Source organism: Siphateles boraxobius, unplaced genomic scaffold, assembly GCF_051911475.1.
Source record: "Siphateles boraxobius isolate OS27281-9 unplaced genomic scaffold, OSU_SipBor_1 106, whole genome shotgun sequence".
NCBI lineage: Eukaryota > Metazoa > Chordata > Actinopteri > Cypriniformes > Leuciscidae > Siphateles > Siphateles boraxobius.
In genome coordinates, this window is record NW_027508707.1 from 41,009 (window position 1) to 65,305 (window position 24,297).

Consider the following 24,297-nt stretch of genomic DNA (forward strand, 5'->3'; position numbering starts at 1 on the left):
GGCTTCAAAAACGCTCTTCAGAAACCAACGGGTGACGTCATGGACACTACGTCCATATTTTTTTACAGTCTATGGTCAGGACCAAGTGTGCCGCACAAGCCCTGAAAAGTGAAGCCAAAGCGCCTCCATCGCCCCCCGGTGACTGGTCCTAGTATAGCTCATAAACCCCGCCTCCCCGTGTTATCCAATTGGACGTGAGACCAACTAAACAGTTAAATTACACTAAACGTATCTTTTTTCCAAAGATAGTTTCTGTCCTTTACTGTAGTTTTCATCACGCTGATGTAATTTCAAGTGTTTGTTTTTAGTTAGTTATTTGATGCTATAAAAACGGTGCTGTGGCGTACATGATTGACAGCTGTGATTGACAGGTTCTCTGAGCAAAGTAGTCACTGAAGCAACAACAGACTTTTTTCTGGATCTTTGGAGGACTGAGGAGATTGAAGCTTTAAATTTAATTTCTAAATTTCTATAATTAATTATTTCACACCGACAAACTGGGTTGTTCTGCAGCAGAGGCGTGTGCTTTACGGTTGATTCAGTGAGAGTGAGGGCGGGACCAGAGCGGGATGTTGATTTCGCGTCATTACTTCCTGCTCACTACTGCGCATGTCTGGTCCCGAAATCGCAACTGCGCAGACTCAAGTCCCAAGATGTCAGCGCCATATCAGGACAATGGCGGCTTCACTTCTCGACAATGGAAGAGAACGAAGTGGCGTCGTCCATCTTTTTTTACAGTCTATGGTCAGGACAATCTCATCTCACGGAATGATAATATCAAAACATAAAGTCTCAGTAGCCGTGTTCATTTCGACCCGGAGTCGGACAATAATGCCCACAGAGCCAGATAATATATGCTGTATGGAGACTGAACAGGTATAGTCTATTTAATTACGGTTTAACTTATTTTTCCATCTTTCTTTTATCCACTATTAGTGCAAGCCTTTTGTAGCGGACCGCGTCCGAATGTTGTAAAAATATACTGATGAGTTCAATGAAGTTTATTGTACATCACACAAAAGGTGAGGCGTCAGTTTCACTCCAGAAAATCACTGTAAGAGCTGAATAAATACTGTATAAGAAGTCCGCATTAAAGTCTTATCCATAAACTCTCTGTGGATATATGTGGATTAATACATCCAGCTACACAACACCGACAATGCTTGGGAGACATTCTCGTCAGTGCAGCAATGGGGGATGTGTACAACTCTCAACTCGCGGTGAACTCGATCAGGGCGGGTCTATGTTAGAACGGCAGTGTCGGTCAACAGTCGTGGGCGGGGCCTGTGGCTTAAGTGACGTTACTAAAGCCGCATTCTGAAAACGCACATTTATGTCCAAAAACATAAAAAAGTGAATTTTGCATAATAGGTCCCCTTTAAAGTATGTCAGTGAGCCTCCGTCTAGTCTTTAATCGTCTTATTTTACGTTAAAATAAATCTATTATGAACAAAGAACCGTAATTATTTCCAGGCAATAGGTGTTTTTGTTAATCCTGTGGTCATGTAATTGTGAATGGGGTCTCCCACACTGCTTGATCCACGCACACCATTTATCCCCTTGGCTTTCAGATTTTCGGGAAGGAAAAAAATTCCACTCCCCCGTCCAAACTTTTAGGATACCGGGCATCAGATTTGCACAATCCATACACACAACGCTTCGGCGTGTTTCCCTCGCTCGAAAGCTTGCCAGATCTCCCGCGACTAGTTACGGTTGCTAAGACACGATTGGACGGTGGCGGTTTTCGGGCGTGGCTTAGCGAAGGATCAATTATAGACCATGGTGTGTGGATGAATCTCACTAATCTGGGATCTTATTTCACCTTACAATCAAAAGAAGATCTTTTTTTTTTTTTGAATATCATATGTATCAAATTATATTTTGAATAAAGAAAATGAAGCCAAGTCTCATGAGCATAATGCAAATAAAGTCCAATTCTAAATACTGTAGTGTGAAATAAAACAATCTAATATTTTATAAATATTCAAAATATGTATTTACATTTCTTGTTGTGTTGCCATTAACTCGAGCTTAATTTTTTTTGTACTATTTAGTAGTATAATTGTACAAAATATTAAGGTGCGGCCACATTGAACACTGTTCATTGAATATTCGTGGGCGAAATCCAGTCATGTCAGTAGGAATCCACACCAATGGGAGTTTTTGATGGTGAAACATGTACCCACGCAGATTTCACAACGGCTTGAAGTTTGTCACGTGGATCCACTGTGATGCCCACGGGAAATCTGCCCGGTTTGAAAGTGCCTTCATGCACTATTAATAATAGACACTGGACCAAAATTTCTGCAAATGTCAATAGTGTAGCGATTCATGACTGCATTTCACCATACAAGGGTAAATGTGACCGCTGTACTGTAAATCTAATTAAAAATTAATTTAAAGATTCAATAATCTTAAAAAAATTCTGACGGCCAGCTTACACTATATTGAGTTCGGGGTGGAATGTGACCCGACTTGTTTTAATGAGATTCATTCACTGATGTGCAAGCAAGGACAATTTTGCTGAAAATTCATACACCAACAGGAATCTCAATCACTTGACAGGAAAATTCCATGAATCATGGAAATTTTTATAGTATTTTGCCAGTTAATATTAATATGCACTGGCACTGGATGTTTATAATATGACAGTATACTGTATTTTTTAGAGTATGAGGATGTCTTGTAATTCAGGGTAAATCCATATATATATATATATATATATATATATATATATATATATATATATATATATTCACACAATATTTTCCAAAGAAGTTTTATAGTCTTAAAACATCACTCATACTGTCGTAATGAATATATGTGATTGCATTACCGAATGTTGACTGTTTAATAAAAACAATTGAAACGCCCTGAGAATGTTTGATTTTGTGTGTTGTTTTTGTGTGAGCGCAGTCTCTTTTCTTCTCACACAATGCTTATCTGTCTCCAAAACCTGTCATGGGGACTTTGTTCCCCTGACCCTGAATTAAGGCCATGACCATGGTAAATGTTTAAGATACAGTTGTACTAAATAAGTCACATGATGGCTTTAAACTGAAGAACTGTTACATTTAATAAGCAACCAGATTTAAAAAATTGATCATGTACTGTACCATATAACCCACGGGCTCTAGGATGGGTTTGTTAATAAGAGAACGCATGCTAGTTTAATGCTGTCATAGGAACAAAAGCATTCAATGGAAGATTTATCACCTTTTTTATCATGCATTAAGCTGTAGAGAGTGAAAAGATCCTACATTGTGACGTGTAAATCCGGGTCTTTGAACAGGTTGACCCTGTTTGTGTGGCGTGACTTGCTGACAATGGAAAATCACTGTAGTGTGAAAGAGAGGGCTTGTTGTGTTCAAAGGTTGTGTGTGTGTGTGTGTGTGTGTGTGTGTGTGTGTGTGTGAGAGAGAGAGAGAGAAAGTGCTGGTGCAAACAACTCCTCTTTGCTGATGCACTTTGTCCAGCATGGCTTTAATGAAGGCGTGTCTATCATGGGACGATGCCAAACAGTGCAGATCTGTTGCATAACACTGGGAGATTGGGGCTGTTTGGTTGAGGGAAATGGACAAAAATAGCCTTTTCACCCTCAAAGGCTTATGGTTTTATTAAATCTCAAGAATTGTGGTAGATGTTGTGAGCATGTATTGTTTTAAAGTGTTGGTGGTGAGCCAAAATGGAAAGTGTTTCCAAGAAAATAATAATTTGAGCTCAAAACCTTCTCCTGATGGATTATGATTTAATGGCGGATAATATACAGCGGCCTTTTTGGACTCTTAAGCTACACTTAAACGATTAATGTTACTGCTTCTGATAACATATCAGACAAGTGATATCTGCAAACAAAAGCTATTTTTCACTCTTCACCTTTACATCATCATGATCCAAAGTTTCAGTAGTTTTCTGGGTTCATTTTGAACCGTATTACTTTTGTAGTAGACATGTTGTGCCATTGTTCTCTAAAATATATAGGTCACCTCTTTTGATACTTTATGTATGATGTCTTAATCAATTTTAACTGCTTCCTTATTGTTAATATTCACTTCCTCTTTCCTTCCATTTGTTGACCGTCATCAAACCAAATGTCATCACAAACCAACTTCCATTCAAGACCACATTAGACTTCACTGGTTTAAATATTTATTTAATATAAAGCCATAAAGTCAAGAGATAAAATAGCAATAGAATAGTAAATTAAGATATAAAAACTGACATAAGTGCAGACTTAAAATGATGATACCATTTTTAGCATACTTAAACAAGATCTATCTATGTACAATACATTTGTTCCTATCTCAATAGCAAATAAAGTATAAATGTATTTACAAACCATATAGGTAAAATAATCTCAGAGAAAATTTAAAGAAGTATAAAATCCAACAGAGATTAAGAATATTAGGAAAGTAGAATACGCAAAACGTATATAATAGTTCTGCCATTTCAACAGTTGATGTATACGCAAAATACGCTCCTATTTAGTTGTTTCCTTTGCGTAAAACTTACACCGTGTCCTAACCAGTTGTGTGACAAGTTTCTGGAGGCGACGGTGTTCTCGACACTAGATGCGACTAAACTGCACCAAAAATCAACATAGTTGATGTTTAATGTCTAGCAAATTTTTGGACCAATGAGATTCCATTGCGGAACTACCCACCTCAATCCTGCACAAATTAAAGCCAATTGATTGACAAACTGTCCTGTGGCTGGTTAGCACAAACACACTGACGTGGAAGAGCCTTTTCCGCTTTATTGCGTCATGCCTGGTCAGGACACAGTGTTAGCAAGAGAAAAGCAGTACCAAAAATCAGAAGCAAGTGTTGAAGGAGAGAAGAAAAAAACAGAGCTAGTCGTTCTTAACGAGAGTCTTTTTAAGGCGGGGAACGAGGAAAACGGTGCCGTCCGCGGTGTGCTGAAGGGAGTATTCGTTGGGTGAGAAAGGCTTGCCCTGCTCGTCTCGAAGCATACCGAAGACCTCTTGGTACAGGGTACTCAACTGCTGTTTCATCTCTCTCAGACTGGTGTTACTCTCGCTCTTCTCCTTCTTCAATCGCTCCTTCTCCTCCTTCAGCGAGTCCAGCTCGTACTCCAGACCCACGATGTTATCCATCTTCCGCTTACGGCAGTTTTGCGCGGCGACCTTGTTCTTGCCCCGCCGCCGGATGTCTCGGATGAGGACGAGTTGGGCCTCGTTGAGCTGGTGCTTGGACATCATCTCGTTGAAGTCATCCACAGGCAGATTGATGATCATGTCCACGGTCAACGGGATCTGCAAGGCTTTTGCTCTCTGCTCATCACGGGAGAGCCGGGCCTCGGAGCGTTTCTTCTGCTTGTCTTTGGTGAAGGGAGGTTTGGAAAAGCCGCTGGCCTCCACCGGCTCCGTCTTTGGGTTCTTTGCTTTCATCTCCTGTTGCTCTGCGGAGGATTTCTCTGAGAGAGATGCCTGAGCTTCGTCAGTAAGGTAAACCAGCGGGAATATCTCGGTATAATCGGACTCCATGCTTCCCGGACTACCGTCCATCTCTTCAGAGTCGGAATCGCTAAAACCGAAGGATTCGTCTTCGTTTAAGGACTTCCCCGAGGAGCTCATGTGAGGACTGGAGTCCAGCGACAAACCAGAATCAGAATCTGCGAATTCCACCATTGGTTCTGGTTTTCCTGAGTTTCCTGGTGAAAAGCTTTGCAGATCCATTGGATTTACAGGAGGATCGTTGGAAATCTCGACCAGTTGGTTGACCATATGTCCTCCGTCGCATGTGAGAGGGCCGCTGTTCACTTTTGCCTCCATCTCTGGATAAAACAGCTCATTAAACTCTTCAGGTCTGAACTCTGCTCCCACGTCTGGGACGTTCAGACTCATCTGGCTGAGGTTGGGCGACACCACATTGCTGAAGGATCCGTCATAGGTGTTGATGTATTCAGGAGGACACCCCTCAGGCTGGGCGGGCGGGAGATGGTCCATCCCGGGCAGATATTGGCTGTAGCTTGGGTTCTGTGCTTCTCCGGAAGGTTTTATAAATCCATCCATATTTAATGTCTCCTGCATCTGCATGTTGAGACACTGCTAAAAATACAAAAGAGAAGCATATCAACACCGTAATCCAATGTGAAGACTCGTATAAGACAATGGGGTTTACAAAATAAGTTGGGAACAAAGCATTGTTACACTCTTGCGCATTGTCTGGGAAATTGGCAGTTACAGTTGTTTAAACTTGAGTGTTTCTACGCTTGATCTACTAGGTAACGTTGTAGCTTGATGCTTCACTCCGTAGAAGTCAGTGCATTGGGAAATGTTGATGCGATTCATATAAAAGGACATTAACTTTAAACTAGGGCTGCCTCCTAATAGTCGACTAAGAATTTATTTGTCGGTTACTCGCAGAAAAATAAATAAATCACGCAGTGTAACGGACAGATCGTTAACGGCAGGAAATCATTCGCCAATCATTCTTCGACCTCAAATATGGCTTATCGCTTAAAACATGTAAGTAGTAGCAACTTTACAAGTCTGCACGCTCTAATGCTAACCTAGATAAATGTGCGCTATTGTCAGGCGTAAGTGTTTGTGTGGAGAGCCGCTTACTGCATGACATACAGGCGTCGGCGCGATCACTTGCATTTAACCAACTAAATTGTTGGTCATACAGATAAGAGTAATGCAAACTGTAAAGGGTTTACTTTTATTTTTTTAAACTCACAATAACAACAAAACATGCTTTTGTAAAATAATGGTGCTTTGACAATGACAATTTTAATTTGGGGGTGAATCATCCCATTAAGATTGCACATTAAGGTTTTTACATTAAGATATTATAAAGTATTGATAGCGCTGGTGGCATCTTATCTGACCAGGGTCCAAAACTAACACTAGCTAAACACCAAATGTAAGTATAAGTTAGCTTGGACATATTAATATACCTCGCCTTTTGGCCGGTAACTCTATTTGAAGTATATGCTTTAAATTGCAATGTAAAAACAATTTTCATTTTGTTCCCTGGACAGACTCCAGGGTGTTAGTGAGGTCTGGTTTAGGGCTCGTACCTGCAACTCTGGGAGTGAGAGCAACTCCATCCAGGCTTGATCCAGAGAGCCTGGCAGCAAAGGATTCTGGGTAAAGACTGGGATGTTTGTGGACATCATGAGATCTGTAGATGGTGGAGCAGAGGCATCCAGGCAAGGTGGAGCTGGCTGCAAAGACAACAGAGAGAGAGAGAGAGAGAGAGAGACAATTAGACTGAAGTGCAGTGACATGTATATGTGTTGTGTTGCCAAGAGGTGTGAGGTGTTTTATGGGCGATATATATATATCCCGTAATTACCTCAGCTGGCTCATCTAGCGGAAAAGTCTCAGCCAGAAGCTGCATGCACTCATCGAATGACAGGGCATCACCTCCGTGTTCTGCGAAAGCCCCATTCTGCAGGTACACAGTCAAATAAAACCACTGCATTTACACACACACAGCAGGACACACACAAGTAAATGCGATTTTTAAACAAAACATATATTAACAAAACATCTATGATCTCTGGTTACTGGTAAAGTGGACTGTGTACATGTGTATGTGTGCTCTGGGTTTTTTTTTTTCTGTAAATTTAATTACATGTTCTCTGGATGCATTAATAAAAGGTTTTATTAAAGTTTTTACTTTAATTCTAACTTTCTTTTTAATCCTGCAACATGTTATTTTCCTGTTTATCTTGCTTTATCATTGGTAATGTCGTTGTAGTTGGATTCACTTTGTAATCACTTTTGTTGAAACATTGAAAATAAAACTGAAATGTAATGTTAACATAAAACATGTACCCAGAGTTAATGCTGAAACAATATTTCAACTGCACTTCAGTGGTACGTGACCACTTCAAAGTTGAGGGGAAACTTGAATAAAAATGACACCTGTCCAGCAGTTGAGTCACTTTTCTTTTATTTAATAGTTTAACACAATCAATGACAAAAATATACAAAAGATGATTCTTAAAAAAAAATCTTAAAAGCGGGACAAAAATGACAAGCATTACAACCTTTAAAAATATAATTAGTTTCAGAAGTCTGATGTCATTATAACTACAAGTGGTCCAACGGTTCATGTTTTAAAGATCTGGCTTACATCAGACTACTGCCTCTTTTCCTCTGGGTTCTCTGAAATCTGAAAAAGAAAAAATTAAAGTCAATTCAGTTGTCATACATAGTCACATTCAGATATGTTAATTCTGTTTATTTAATCTATCTTAAATCCAATAGTGCGGTTTCTACAATAGCCATTTACAAATGGAAGCACAATGGCAGGGGTGTCCAATCTTTCCAGCTGAGTTTATCTGGAGCCCTAACTAAACACACCTGGAGCAGATTCTCAAGCTCATTCGGATCACTGATAACTTCCAGGCTGTTGTGTTGGAGCTCAACTATGCAGGAAGAGGAATAAACACCTCTGAGCTTAAGGAAGGGACGTGAAGATTATTCAACTACTGTATATCTCAGCTCATGTTCCATGAAACTGCATAGAATTTGAGTATTCCAACTTTATCTTGTAGAATGAAAGAGTTTAGGTTTTTCCAATGACAATTTCTTTAAAGCTGCTTATGTAGACCTTAAACTCTTTAAATATCACAACATAGCCATGTCAGTCAATTTTCTCATTTCAGTGGGAAAAGGCTAAAAATGTAATGGAGATCGGTTACATCCCTCACATTTAAGACAGATTCAGGAATATGAATGATTACCTGATAAAGCAGTATTCAGGAGAGGGCCGGAGGTCAGGTGATTATCAATGTCAGCATTATCAGGACGGTGCTTCTCATTTCTTAAACTGTCCGTCCTCATCTGCCTCACTCCTACTAAAGGCAAGAGCACAAAGTGCTGTGCAAGCAGAGTAATCGATGCAAGACATGCGCTGCGTCTGAATCAGTAGGTACTACATCCAACCGTTAAAATAGGACGTTCTTCATCTAGTATGAATGTGTGTGGGTTATGAATGAATTTCGGACGTACTCCGTCCGCCATCTTGTTACTGTCATGTGACCTTCACTATCATTCATGGGATAGTAAAGTGTCCATCGAATGCGCGCTGGAAGTAGTAGGTCATCCGGGGACTTTTCGCCTACTATTTTTCGAAGACTATGCATCAGACTTACTACTCTATCTGCTGAAAAACCCAGCATAAGGTATGTTTTGCATACTGGGATGAGCATGGGATGCTGGTTGCTGGTTTTCTGGTCCCCAACATGAGATACTGGTTGCTGGTTTTCTGGTCCCCAACATGAGATACTGGTTACTGGTTTTCTGATCCCCAACATGAGATACTGGTTGCTTGTTTTCTGGTCCCCAACATGAGATACTGGTTGCTGGTTTTCTGGTCCCCAACATGAGATACTGGCTGCTGGTTTTCTGGACCTCAAAATGGGATACTAGTTGCTGGGTTGCTGGTCCCCAACATGAGATACTGGCTGCTGGTTTTCTGGACCTCAAAATGGGATACTAGTTGCTGGGTTGCTGGTCCCCAACATGAGATGCTGTTTGCTGGTTTTCTTGACATCAAAATGGGATACTGGTTGCTGGTTTGCTGGTCCTCATTATGATATGCTGGTTTGCTGGTTCCCACCATGGGATGGGGTTGATGGTTTCGGTTTTGCACGCTGGGACCAGCTTGGCAAGCATGTGTGCTGGTGGACCAGCATATGTTATCTTCTGGGTGCTGGTATGATCCCAGCAAGACCACAACAAAACTAATGTAGGGGAGAGCGGGGCACAACCTAACACATTTTGGTTTTGGCTCAATTATTAAAAAAATAATTAAGTTAGATTCATCTTTCTTTTTACACAGGCAACATACACATCTCTGCTACAAATGAACACTTAAAGTTTTTTTCTAGGACCTACCATTTTCGTACAGTTGCACTGAAAGTGACAGAAGTCTAAATGTTACAACTTACCCCATTTGCGGGGTTAATTGTAACAGACAGAGGGGTTAGTTGTAACACTTGTGTGAAACACACATCATTCAGTACTATTTTATCTGTATAGTTTGATATTGTTTGTGCATCTTTATAGATAGATATCCATACTTCCATCCCTAATCCAATCATCATTCTGTTATGGATCAATATCATGGATAGAGATATAGGAAAGGGCTGCACAGTTTTGCAATAAATAAATAAATAAATAAAATCATCAAATATTGTAATTACAATTGAATTACATTTGTGTGTGGCAGCTGTATGTAAAATTATTATTATTAATAATAATAATAACAACAGTAAAAATAATAAAAACGAGCTTAAAATTAAATTTTAAATGGTTTATTGCATTAAAAACAGGCTAAACAAGTGATCAATGCATAGTAAACTAAAAAAAATAATCATTCCAACATTGTTTGTGAAAGTCCAACAAAGTTAAATGTATATAAATAAATACTCAAACCTGAAACGTTGTGTGGCTCCCGTTTTCATTTGATTATCATTGTACACTTGGCGGCTTAGTTATAACACTGTGCTACAACTAACCCCGCTGTGTAAAAAAATATTTTAAGCCTAGCTAACAGTTGCTAGGAGTTGCTGACATGTTTCAAAACGGTGCTATGCTTTAGCCAACAAGACAGTGATTAATGTCAGATAAAGATAGATTTGGTGACGTACACACCACACTCAGAAACCGAAAAAAACCTATGATGAAAAAATTTACTTGCATGGAGTCAAAACACTCTTTGTCCAGTATCTTCACGAAATCTTATCAAAACTTTCCACAAATTCGCGGGAGAGCATCTTCTGGCAGCAGGAGAAAAAGAGCGGAAACACAATCTGCTTGATCCTGACTAACAATGTAAAAGGTCCGCGTTACATTTAACCCTGCGTTAGGTTGTGCCCCGCGCTCCCCTTTGTGTTGCATATCATGTTTTTTGTGTGTGTAGTGTGTGTGTTTCAAGACCAAAACAATTATCCTATTAATTGAAATGTTTTAATAAAGAAAAACACATGTTGCAGGTTGTTTATTGGTACACAGTAAAATCCTCAGTGTTAAATGATCAGTGCTCAGTTTTCACATGGTCCCAATCTATAGTAAATGTAACACTGAAGCAATGTTGCAGTGAGTGAAATAAACTAGATTCACTCTACAAGTGATGATTGAACATTCGACACCTGCAGTTAACAAGCAGAATCACTGAAGATAAGAGGAACAAGGAGAACAAAACAAAGAGAAGAGACAAGCAGAAACACATCAACTTCAACTGAGTTACAGCCTTAGATTAAATAAACTGCAAATAATATAAAATCTGCTTAAACAACTCCAAAAACATCATCAGCATGTTCAATTATTATAAACCTGTTTGGCCTTTTTTATTTCATATGGTACATGTATAAAGGTTGTTGAAGTCACCATTATGGTGATCCGTGTTCCTTCAGTTGGGCTCTTGGCCCTTCACTTTGGGCTCCTGACTGCAATGACACCTTTTATGTACAGCTTTTTGGAATCAGTGACTTACAGCTGGATTTTGTCTTTTTAAAAAAGTCTTTAAAAACAGCAATTTAATTTTGAACTTTCATTATTAAGTTGCTATTCAATGTCCCGAAAGAGCTCCTCTCATAACCCGTCATTGAACAAACTGCTTATGATTATGCTGTTATTTGGCATTTTTCTTTGTTTTCATATCTCTAAATGTTATTGTTTTGTAATGTACACAAGCTTTTTTTAACTGATTTTTGTACAAATCCTTTTAAACGGTAGACAAATCCTTTGATCCTTCGAAATGTTTCACCAGTTTGAATGTTTACTTTGTTCTTCAAAACTTCAGATGACATTGATTAGGGCCCTATAATTTCCGCGATCACGGAATCGCGGACGGAATTGCGGAATTGGCAAATTAACGCGGAATCTAGTGTTAATGCGGAATTTCACGGAATTTTACATATTTGGAATGAAATTATGTTTTTGTGTGGGAGAAGAACGTATGTCTGGGGAAAATGCAGACCGGGGGACGCAAATCTGGGCGACACAACCCCTCCCGTCATTTCAGCTGCCTCCCTTCAAAACATTTTTGTAATAAACAAAAAAAAAAAATACAAAAAAAAAGGGATTTTATAGGGCCCTAACTGATTAATAATGCTGAAACAGCTTCAAGAGCTCTGGTTTGCTTGAGAACAGCATGACTGTGCTGACCCACCAGCTAAACCAGAGCTAACCAGCCTGGACCAGCATCGGATTCATGCTGGATTTTTCACCAGGACTGTTGACATACTGTTTTCTGGTCTAAACGGGACACGGGACATGTGTTGACTGGGACATTCTTATGTTTGTGTAACTGGTACTTCAAGAAATCGGCTAGCCTAAATGTTGTTGGAACTTTAATCAGGAATTTCCTAATAAACATTACTAAAGCCAATAACAATAAAAATCAAACACAAAAACCAAGCATGCAAAACAAAGGAATAGAGAAATAATAAAGTAAACGTTTAAAATTGTGCCAGAGAAGTCGTGTGAATATATCAGGTGGTTCAACAAACAACACTTCTGTTCAGGACGCACCTGTGTTTTCTCTCTATTAAGGAAGCATCAATTAGACTACTGAGAAGGGCACATGCAGGACCAAAAATGGGTGTTTCATAGGGGCCGTTTACACTACACTGTTTTCAACTGAAAACAGAGAACTTGTGCGTTCTGGCCGTTCACTTACACGACAATTGCCTTTTGGGGGCCTGAAAATGCTAGCTTATGAAAATGGGCTTCAAAGTGCACGTTTTTGAATATGATACAGTTGTTGTCTCTATGTAAACTACAAAAACGCGAATTTGGGAAAAAATGGGTATCTTTAAAAAATGACCTCGCCAAATACTGGCCTGGCATGAATAATACAGCATTTTTAATAGTTTTCGCGTATCCGTGTGAACAGGGATCATTTTGACAATGTTGTCTTCTCTTCGCGAAAAACGCAAAGAAAAACTTTTCAGTTTTTATTACATCGTTGTAGTGTAAACGTGCCCTTAACTAGTGGGCATTTCCAAACTACAATAGGTGTTCTTCATCCGCTTAACTGGAAAGCCCAAACCCTAAACCAAACTCCCAGTGGATTAGAACAAATCGGGTACAGCGTTGAAAATGCCCATCATAGTTTGAAAATGCCCCATGGTTGAGGAACACCACAAGCTTTCCACAGAGATAAACTTTCATGATCTTGTGCTCAAAAACAATAAATCAATAGGTGTGTTTGACTCTAAGTGTTGCATCTAAAACCGATCGGTGTATGACATTGAAGTACAGCGAGAGCGATTCAACAGCATACAGAGCCATCGGCTCTTGAACTAACTGAGCTAACTGATATTGAACGAACACCTAGTGTTAGTTCAATATCACTGTCACCAACAGTGTGTGCTGATCCAACATACTTTAAACATTGAAATGTCAATCTCAACCAAAAGGATGGTTTGGATCAAAACTCAACATTGCATCAATGTCACCTTGCTATCTGGGCTGCTATCAAAAGTGATCTCAAACATTTCTCATCAAATGATCTGAGCTACTGCATTACAATTATTTTATATCTGTAAACTCTTACTGTTTGTCTCATATTTTTCTATGAGAGGCCTGTTCTCACCAAGACAAATAACTATATTATCGGCCACACAACAGAACGATAACATTGTATATTATAACTGGCGTCTGCCACTTTAAATGTTTGAGTTCTTTAATGTCTTATTGGATTCTGATTGGCTGATCGTTCATCAGCTGGAAAAAACATCCTTCTTAAAGTGATTGCAACGTGCCGTTATCGTTATAGTTGTGGTGTGGACTTTACTATTCTCATTTATTAAAATGTTATAGGTAACGTCATTGGTGTTGAACGAGCCTTTAGTCGAAAACTAGTAGGCAGTTTGCTCCATAATTTTATGCCAAGGTTATGCAAGGAAAACTCACTTCGTACAAGATTTAAATCACGTAGTGCATCTGCGAAACACAAATGTGCCTGACCTCCTCAGGGAAAAGTAGGTGTTTAACGCCTATCCATGTTGTGTTGGGATTGTTTACGTTTCCATTTCGTAGAATTGCGTTTACCTCCCGAGTTCCTGTAATTATGCCATTGTGGCGGTTACCAAGCAACTAGACAGCTGCACCCAGTAACATGAGCAAGCACGTGTGTGTGTGTGTGTGTGTGTGTGTGTGTGTGTGTGTGTGTGTGTGTGTGTGTGTGTGTGTGTGTGTGTGTGTGTGTGTGTGTGTGTGTGTGTGTGTGTGTGTGTGTGTGTGTGTGTGGGAGCGAGACCTGTTGAGCACCTATGTGTGTGTGTGTTTCTATGAAAGGTCTCATGGGATGTATTGGTGCGTGCGTACCTGTGTGATTTCTCCATTAGTTGTGTTGGTTTGCGCTGGAAGGCTTCGAGGCACGAACTCTCCGGTCTCCTCGTCCAGCTGGAGTTGTGCCAGTAAAGCTTTCTCCTGATCCTGCAGACGCTGCCGGCGCTTCTCCTCCTCCTGCTCACGCTGGCGCCGCAGCTCCACCTCCTTCTGTCTGAAGCTGAAGTCAAACACTTCCCTGCCCGCTCCCAGGTCCACGTCCTGCCTCCACAGGATATCTATCAGATCCATGTCCTACAGAGAAGAAGAGAGACGGGATGAGAGGCAGCACACACACACACACACACACACTCCTGACCACACCCTGCCTGTCGAGCCCGGCCCTCCTCAGATACACACACACACGCGCGCGCGTGCGCGCACAATGCCATCATCAATGCAACGACAAGACAGGATGAATAATACATGTTGCTTCTCCTTTTTCATCCCATCTCTGGGAAATACCAAATCAAACACGCACACACACAATTACATATATACATATAGGCCTATATCCACACTAGGTTAGTGTTACTATTAATGTTAGTGCCAGATTTAAAGGTCAGATGACAAATCAAAAGCAAGGCCACTGGAAAAAAAATCATTCATATTTCTGACCTTCAACTCTTCAACTGCTAAAAACACACACACACACACACATTTTGTCTGTGTGTGGGAAGTTGACTTGTCCTGTGTGACGTTTTTTTTCGAATTACTTTATTAATATGCATGCTCTGATTATTTGACAGACTACATGGGATATTTATTCTTGTCACACTGCAAGAGCGTTTCAAATCACTAGTGAATGCAAAATGTGTTTAAAAAGAAACAAAAATGGTGAGCACGTACAATGTAGCTACTGTTTTTCTTTAACTCAGACATTTGTGGTCATGTTTTACAGTTCATCAAATAAATACCATATACATTACCACCACATTACTTTTGGTTACCACACTTCTTTTAAACATCACACCACAAACTGTAATTTTATATTGTGTGGTAAAACACTCTAGAGAAGTGCACTACAAAGATCTGGAGGAGTGCACAGCGGCTTCGACCAATCAGCAGCGAGAATGAAACGCCACCCGCCATGTTGTTTTAACTACAGATATCAGGGTGTTTGTCACACACAAGGACAGAGAACAAAAAATATAGTTTGCGTCCTTGCCGCTGGCGGGTTGACGTGACATTGCTAGACCAACAGAATAATATGATAGGCCTGCTTTCTTCTTTCTTTTAATGTTTCTATTATGTGCAGATGTGGACCAGGTTTATTATTAACTAGAACTATCACCATTAAAAAACACTTTCATTACTTGAAATAAAATAAACTTTAACTGAAACTAAACCCTTACAAGCTAACATTTCTCGGTTTTATTTAGCTTACCTTTATGTACTAAAAAACTGAAACAAAAATGAATAGAAATGACATATAAACTATATTTAAAAATATAGACTAAAATTAAAATGACAGGAAAAATAATCTAAATATTAATAAAAACTATAATAGTACCACAACAATGATTCTAAAAACAACACTAGTACTTAAGTTTTTTAGTTTGAAAAACTTCATAAGCATAATATCACTCTTTTTACTCGACTACATGTCAAAATTTAGGATTCCCTGTTTCTTCGAACTGGAGAAACTTAAATTGGCTTTTTAGTAAATTGAAGTTTATATAAACATAACATATTAAATGCCTTCATCCACTAACCTTCCCTCTTGACTAGTGCTGGGTAATAAACATGGCTCATCGATAAATACTTTTTATATTTAATACTTAAGTACATAAAAAACTCAACACTTGATTGAACTACATTGTCCAGCACTGATGATGCGGGACAAGCTCATCGGTTTAGCGTTTAGCTTGTTTAAAGGTGAAATCTCTTTAAGCTGTTGCAGTATATTGTTAATATGACTGACTAACAGTGTTGAGCTAGTCCAGCGATGAGTCCACCATCTCTGATGCAATATTAAAATTCCCAGACGGATAAGAAAAGAGGCTGTATTACAAAAATACTGATGTGTTTTACTGCAACAATTACCTAGCATTTCAGCATCTTAAGTGTTTCTTAATAGATAGATAAACCTTAATGAATGTGCCCACAACACCTACAAAACAACAAAGCACATTTTTAAACCCGGTTTGAGAATCAGATACTTAGACGTCACACAACCACCATCACTGGTGATAAATCGAGATATTGACATATTAATATCGCAATATAGGGCCATTTGGAGATTCGGCTGTAACCGTTCCAAAACATTCGCGCAGGCTTTTCGATATATAATGCACATTTCCAGTTTTCAAGTTAAGAGTAAAATACATTTTGGGTATTGTATGTTTGTTTAATTGCAGCAATTTTGCTTTTGTCTCATTAGCCAATACATTCATTAAAGTGTTAGTTCATCCAAAAGGGACAATTCTATCCTAATTCGAACCCGTAAGACTTTTCATCATCGAAACACAAATGGGAATATTTTGTAATATTCTCTCATCCTCTTTTTCCATCCATTGAAATTCCACACTTTCGAGTACAAACGTTCATCGCAGAGTAATATGAGCTGAGCTGTTTACGTCTACTGGAGAGACACGCTCACTTTATATAATGAACGCTTTCATCTAGGCTTTCATTTGCATATAAATATTGATGAGCGTATGCATCGAGCACATCATCAAATATGATAAACGGAAGCTGAAACAGCTCGTTTGACACTTAACAAAACCCATTGGTTCTCGCGCAAGTTTGAGCTTCGTTTATCATGTTTGGATTAAACCAATCGATTCATTTGGATTTCTTTTACAACACCTTTATTAAGCATTCAAGTTTTGGTGGAATGGACTTTCAATGTTGAGAAGGTTTCATTTTAAACATCTTAATTTGTGTTTTTCGAAGATGAACGGAGTCTTTCAGTTCAGAACGATGTGATGTATATGATTTTTTGGGTGAACTGTCCCTTTAAATCAGCCACTCTGCACTCGCGCTTGACTGCAAAATGCTACATTACTCCTGTTCAAATATTATACATCATCATAAATGCTGGTAATTCAAATTCTTCCCAGGCTGGGAGACAAAAATATTTATGAAACCTTGGCCTCAGACTTTCTTGATTGATAGTTGCAGGAACTCAAATCTTTATTACTTAGTGACTTACTCTTTAACCTCCTCTGGCGTTTATTTACAGACGCGACGCTTTGCATAAACGTCTTCAGTTCTGCATGGTTCATGAGCGTGTGTGTGTGTGTGTGTGTGAGTGAACACACACGAGCATGTGACTCGAGATCTGGAGAAAATCAGCTTCCTATGTAGTTTCAGATCACAAGGCGCGGGGACTGAACAGAGGAGAAGTGTGTACTGACAGCAGAGGAACTGAGCACTTTTGAGGAAGCATTTCTCTTTTGCAATTCTGAATCAGACATCAGCATTGACATCATACGATGTTACAATGTAACTGAACGCAGCAACAAATCTAATCATTTATCCAGCACACACTCTCAAAATTGCTGGGTTGTTTCAACCCAACTTTGGGTCAAATATGGACAAACCCAGCCGTTGGGTTAAATTTACATTTACATTACAATTACATTTTTAACCCAACGTTTGGTTTGGGTTAGTCCATATTTGACCCCAAATTGGGTTGAAACAACTCCAGCAGTTTTTAGAGTGTACAAATGAATTTCTGATCTAGCTCGTTAAATGATATAAAATCATGCGAATGATTCCATTATAATTAAGTGGATCAGACAGTGGCGTCAGACAGAGGCATGTAGCGACATGCCCGTCACACACACACACACACACACACACTCTCTCTCTCTCTCTGGATAACTCCAGATAACAGACAGGGGTGGAGACACTGAGATGATGAAACATCCATAACACTGATAATAAAACAGGCCGCTCTCACGAGAAGATTGGACACACACACACACACACACTCTTCCTCCTCTATGAAGAATCAATGAAGAATGTGTTTCCGACTGTTTAGTTTGGATGTTTGGATCTCTAAAGAGCCTTTTACTTTCTAACCGTATCCTGCTGTTTACAAGCGCACATGTTATCAATCTGATGATGGTTAAAAACACAACAGGAACCGTTCATCCAAAAGTGAAACTATTGGGGCAGGCTATTTAGTATTATTACCATAATCATCATCATTATTATTGTTATAATAAATGATTATTTTCTCTTCTTTATTATTCTTTCTCCCGTGAAACACTAAACAAGCACTTCTGTTGCCTATACAAAATGTGGATGGTGATTTTTTTCTGCAAACATGACGATAAATATCTCATAAAAGCAGTCCATATCACTTGGACACTATATTTAAAGTGCTTTAATTCCTTTTCATGACAAACAGCAAAAAATAATCTGACACTCGGGTTATTATTGTTAACTAAAACTATATATATATATATATATATATATATATATATATATATATATATATATATATATATATATATAATGTATATATCAACATTTTAATTTTTTGAAAAATATTTTTGGTTTTTAGATGGTTCAAGATGCCAAGGCAACATTTCTCATTTTCATTTAAGCTGAAGTACTAAAATACCTAATATAGTAAATAAACTAATATGAAAAACGTATGGACATTAAACTATATAGGCATATTAAAACTAAAACTTCTAAAAAAAATTACAAAAACTCCGAAAATAAAAAGATTGCAAATAATGTGTAGTGTATCAATGATACTAACACTGAGCCCATGATTTAGTGTTTCACAGAAAGAAAAACTTTAATAATATGGGGCCTGGATGACATGAGGGGGAAATAAAGACCATTTATCGATGAACTGCTCCTTTAAAATGTAAAAGGCTCTTGGCTTTTTCCTGGAAACAGTATTCAGTAAATATGATCTGTTTACTGATCGCAGTGAGTGTTTCTGACCTGATGTCTGAAGCATCTTCATCACATCACTAAGTGTGTTTTATATGAAACATCAGTCGAGTAATTAAAGTACTGCGTGTGCATGTTTATACGCAGTGGCATTAATGTCACGGATAGGAGTGGAAATAATATCCAAGACACACCTTTACTGCATAATTAATGATCAAAGTGTTCAAGTAATCATTATCCAGGTTGATGGAAACGGGAAACCAGAGCTTTTATTAAAACTGCAAAGTTTCCTGATAATCAAGAGATTATTTTTCAGGCCCGTCTCACTTCCTGTTCCTCTCCAGACTGCGGGAATGTGGAATAAACCACTGTAGGAACAAGAACACCTTGTTCTCGGTGTCTTTCTTCAGGCACGATTCAGGAGCCAAACCTGTTTATCAGTGTTTCAGTGCGGGTGACCTCTCACTTACGTCCCCCTGATGCACATCCACACACACCACAGCCTCGTCATCATATTTCAAATACTTTACAGGCATCTGTATCTCATAAAAGTTACTGGAATATAATCCCCTTCAAAATATTCAAATGTGTACGTTGGGCATCAGCACACACATTTATACAGAGTTGTGGGAACAGTTAATCATTTTATTAATAAAACTTTATCACATTATATACTGCCGAACAGATCATTAGGTAGCCTATAAACACACAGCACATTAATTAATATGGTGTCACGTGACTTTTTTTTATGTGTTTGATCAAATCTCATCTAACATAAAAAGATCTTAGCATGAGAGGCTGTGAGTTTTACATGCGTCAGATATCTGTATTAAAACAGGGATTTTGGCCTGTTCCAGCTGTGTCTTCACCAGAACTGTCTCAATCTAGCGATTAACACGGGATCATACAGTCAGTGTCATCATTTTAACATGATCAACTGAATACAGTACCATAAATAAAATAAAAAAAATCTGTAAATTTACATAGGATATAAGCTTATAAACAACAAGCTCATGAATGACAACTTAAAGGGATAGTTCACCCAAAAATGTGTGTGTGTGTGTGTGTGTGTGTTTCATAAATGTTGTCTGAATGTTTTATTCAGTGTTATCATATTTACCGGTTTGCAAATAACTGCAAGAGAAAAACAAAACCAGAGAAAATAAAATGGCTCAAATAAAGATCGACCTTCTGTGATTAGCAATCGATTTTCTGAAGGTCAAGTGTTTGTTCATGAAAACTAATTTGTAAGAATATTAGGCCCCGTTTTGTACACTGTAAAAAAATACTGTAATTTTACCTGTAAAATGCTACAGTAAACACTTAAAGTAAAAAAAATAACAAATAATTCACAGTAAAAGCATACATTTCTCCATGTAACAGATCACATTTTATGTTTTTTGATTTTAAAACTTAGGTTTCTCTTTAAATGTTTTGCTATCAGTAATGTACATTAGGGTTTATGTTCCAGCATATGCTAGTAAATGAATGTTTATTGCTTTCTTTTAGTGTCATGTTTGTTATAATGATGGTGTTTTGCTTGTATATTTGTATTTCCCTATTTGACTTTCTCTTAACCATCCGTGTTGTTATGGGGGATGTCAGTATAAAAAGATGTCATGAAACCTTGATTCATATATTTTCATGCATTCACTAAAAACACTACTGGTCTATTCAGCGTTGCCGTTATGTAATGTGTTTCAATGACAGTTTTTTTTATATAAAGTGCAATCAAAACATTTCTTTCAGTTAGGTATAAAGAATGACAGTAGTTGTGAGAGAGATTAATGTCTTAAAGCTGAGGATCACTCCTTTACGTCAGGACACAAGGATAAAATAAACACACACATTCCAGATTGGGTCCGCCTGCTATTGTGCATTAGTGAGCGCGCATGCGCAGAACGCGAGAGCGCAGACGCGTCTGTATCACACGCACAAACATCACAGCGCGACGACGCACATCTCATGACACAAGTTTAATCGAGTGCCAGATTCGCCTCACATCAATAGACATTCAGCACTGTGATATGTTTTCACATACATTTTTTAATATTAGTCTAATTCCTTCCTTTCGTTCGAGTTCAATGATGCAGAAACCCGGGTGAAAAGATTAGAAACGGGATGGAGGAAACGCCTTCTCTAACACGGACTATATATATAAAAATGACGTTTCAACTATTCCACCATGTCATCATGAGTTATAGAGATGTACAAAATAGCCTCATATTGAAACTTTAAAACACGCAAAGCTGTTAAAAGTCCCATGAAGTGATTGTAACGCGCTGGTAACACAAATATGACAAGAGCAATAAACACATCACATAAGAGGTTCAAAGGGCAGCCTGATGTAACATCATAGTGAAATTACAATTAATAATTTTAGTATTATTTGAATACTATTAAAACAGGCTAGCCTACAATAACAATGTTGTAACATTAGTAACGCGATTAGTTATTGTAGTTAAATATTATTTACCTGTTGGCTTTGGTGCAGTTTAGGCAATTCAATCTCCATCATGTCTGAGAGGATCTCTCCTCATCCGCCGTAACTCCTGAAGTGATTTATTTGTTTGTAATCCTTCACAGCGAAATATATATGGCTTGGAAATAAATACGTCCGATTGTCGATGCACTTGTGAAGGAAATGCTGCCGCTATCTGACTGAGGAGTTATGAAAATTCACGGAAAGCCCCAGTCATTCGCTGGCCACGCCCACACTCCAATAGGAAGCGCTTGCTGAGCGTCTGCGGTCTACGCCCCCTTTTACCTTTCATCTGCTGTGAACCTTCTGAATGTTAACTTAGCTGAACCTTTATTTTAACTATAACTCTATAGACTTCTCTATCTTAAAAAACTTTGATAACACTTTAACATAAGTATTCTACATAGCCTACATTTATTTGAAATGTGCCTTAACATTTGGGGTTTTAAGGGTTAGCATACAAATGTTCAAATATGTTGCCATTTATTTTATTTATATAAAAAAAACAATAGGGTTGATCATCGCCTTTTGTAACAACTGATCCCTGAGCGCTCCCTCAGGAATGTTGCAGGAACCAAAAATTGTAGGCTCTATCTGGTTTACAGAGACATCTTGATGGAGCATTGTTGCACCTGCATGTACTTTCACTGTGCGGACACGTTAGGCTACAATCAAAAAGTACAATAAAAGCACATGATTTGAACACACCTACAAACTCTCGTGACCTGTATGTCTATCTGTCTGTCTGTCTGATAGCGCCACCTGCTGTTCGGCCTTAAGCTTTTAATGTCAGCTGAGCCGGTGTAATTAAAGCTACAATATGTAATCTTTTTTTAATAAAATATCCAAAAATCACTTGCACAATGTAATATATTTCCTGCAGTTGTGTACTTAGAATATCCCCAAAGTTCCCAAAGATTTTTAATTTCAGAGAAATTACAACTTTAAAGAATAGCTCGTCCCTGGTCATTGTCGCCTGTCGCGGACAAAATCCGTAATATGCCTGCGGTTTCCGCTCGTACTGCCACAGTAACCATGGCGACAGACGTGGGCAACTTACGTCTAGTGGCACGCTCACGCTGTTGTTGTTTCGTTCAAACATTATGGCAAGCAGACTTTGGGACAAAAGAAGGACTAAAACGAGGATCAATATCAGCGTGGCGTTTTCAAGATGCCGAGAGCTCCACGTCCGTGACAAACTTCGACTTGACGGAGACGCCGCTCTTCCATGAACTTTATTAGACAGGTGATCAAATGTACATACAACTAATCAATTTTATATAGCTCAACATGATAGAATGTTAGAATATGATCTGTATGTTATTCTAATGTTGATCTAGCTTATGCTAGTCTCATACAGACAAACTAACACATAGAATAACATTATAACTTTTAACACACTCAAATGCAGTTTAGTGTGATAGTGTAGACCAAGTGAAACAGCGCTGCATTACCTCACAAGTTTCATTCATGTAATAAACTGAGCTGTGTGAGTATTAATTCAGCACTTGCGTCTAGTTCGGTAGAATGAAATGTCCTTATTCCTTTATATCCGCGGGACTCGCGTTTGGCGCTGAAATCTGTCTCTCATTAGCAATCGCGTCCTGCTTCATACCACAGTCATGTTAAAAACATCAATCTATTCACTCATTCATAAACATTATTAGATCCATCGGCATGACGACAAGTTCCATAATTCCGCTTATGCGTCATCAACCTATGCCTATGTTATTGTAAGAGGTTAGCGACCCCTAATGGCGAAAACAAATACATATTGTAGCTTTAATCTTCAACCTTTTAAACCGCACTCTAAACCATTTAAGAGTTTATAATTATACAACTTTAAACTAAACTAAAGTTGAAATGTTACTTGGGTTAAACAAATGGATGACCGATTTGGCCTGTGTGTGAATGATCTGACTGCACTGATGCATGGGGTGTTTAAAGGTTTGAAATGGTCACATGACAAAATTACTCTTGTTAAAAGATCAACCCACAATGTGACACTTCAATCAAACTGTCAACTGAGTGCAAAGTATATTATGTGTATAAAGGCTGTTTCATCAACTATATGGGCACTTTTGGCCCTCTGGACTTTTAAAAAAGTAAACTTTCACTAGTTCATGTGATTCAATAACAATAATAATAACAAGCTAAGAATGTCCAAGAGTAGTTGTGCATCACATGACAAATCTGTCATATTTTTCTGAAAGTTTTGTTTAAAATGATTAGGCTAAGGCATTAGTTAAAGGCAGGGTATGTGATTTGTTCCAGAAACATTTTTTGTTATGGTTGAAAGTCTCTTCACATCCTGATAGCAAGCAATCACTGAGTTAAAGGCACAATATGTAATTTTTCACCACTAGAGGTCACTTATTCAAAACAAATGCGTAGCTTGATGACGTCTCGATCTGGCGGGATCATGGGAGTTGTTGTCTTCACCTCTACAGCCGGTGGAGAATACAGCAGAAATCATATTCATGGATGAGCGGTAATGTATTAAAGATTTATTAACGTTATGAAAGCCGCTGTAGCGGAGCGATTGCTAATGAGAGACGAGCGCGACACACGAGCAGTGGAGCTTTTACTATACGCTTCCTCTTCCTCTGGGCATGCGTATGTGGGGTAA

General features: G+C 38.6%; 1 protein-coding gene across 2 annotated transcripts; it reads right to left on the reverse strand.

Annotated features, from left to right (window-relative positions):
- Window positions 1-4,137: 4,137 nt before the first annotated feature.
- On the reverse strand, window positions 4,138-23,244 carry nfe2l2a (nfe2 like bZIP transcription factor 2a). 2 transcript variants are annotated; one of them, XM_077247104.1, is made up of 5 exons: window positions 21,663-23,244; window positions 14,321-14,578; window positions 7,326-7,421; window positions 7,048-7,194; window positions 4,138-6,070 (listed from the first exon to the last, which is right to left on the reverse strand). In XM_077247104.1, the coding sequence occupies exons 1-5, from the start codon at window positions 21,702-21,704 to the stop codon at window positions 4,853-4,855; spliced, it is 1,761 nt and encodes a 586-aa protein (XP_077103219.1). In that variant the 5' UTR covers window positions 21,705-23,244; the 3' UTR covers window positions 4,138-4,852. The 2 variants fall into 2 exon arrangements, with proteins under 2 accessions (XP_077103219.1, XP_077103221.1); XM_077247106.1 differs by having other exon boundaries at window positions 4,138-6,067; window positions 21,663-21,877.
- Between the last annotated feature and the right edge of the window lie 1,053 nt (window positions 23,245-24,297).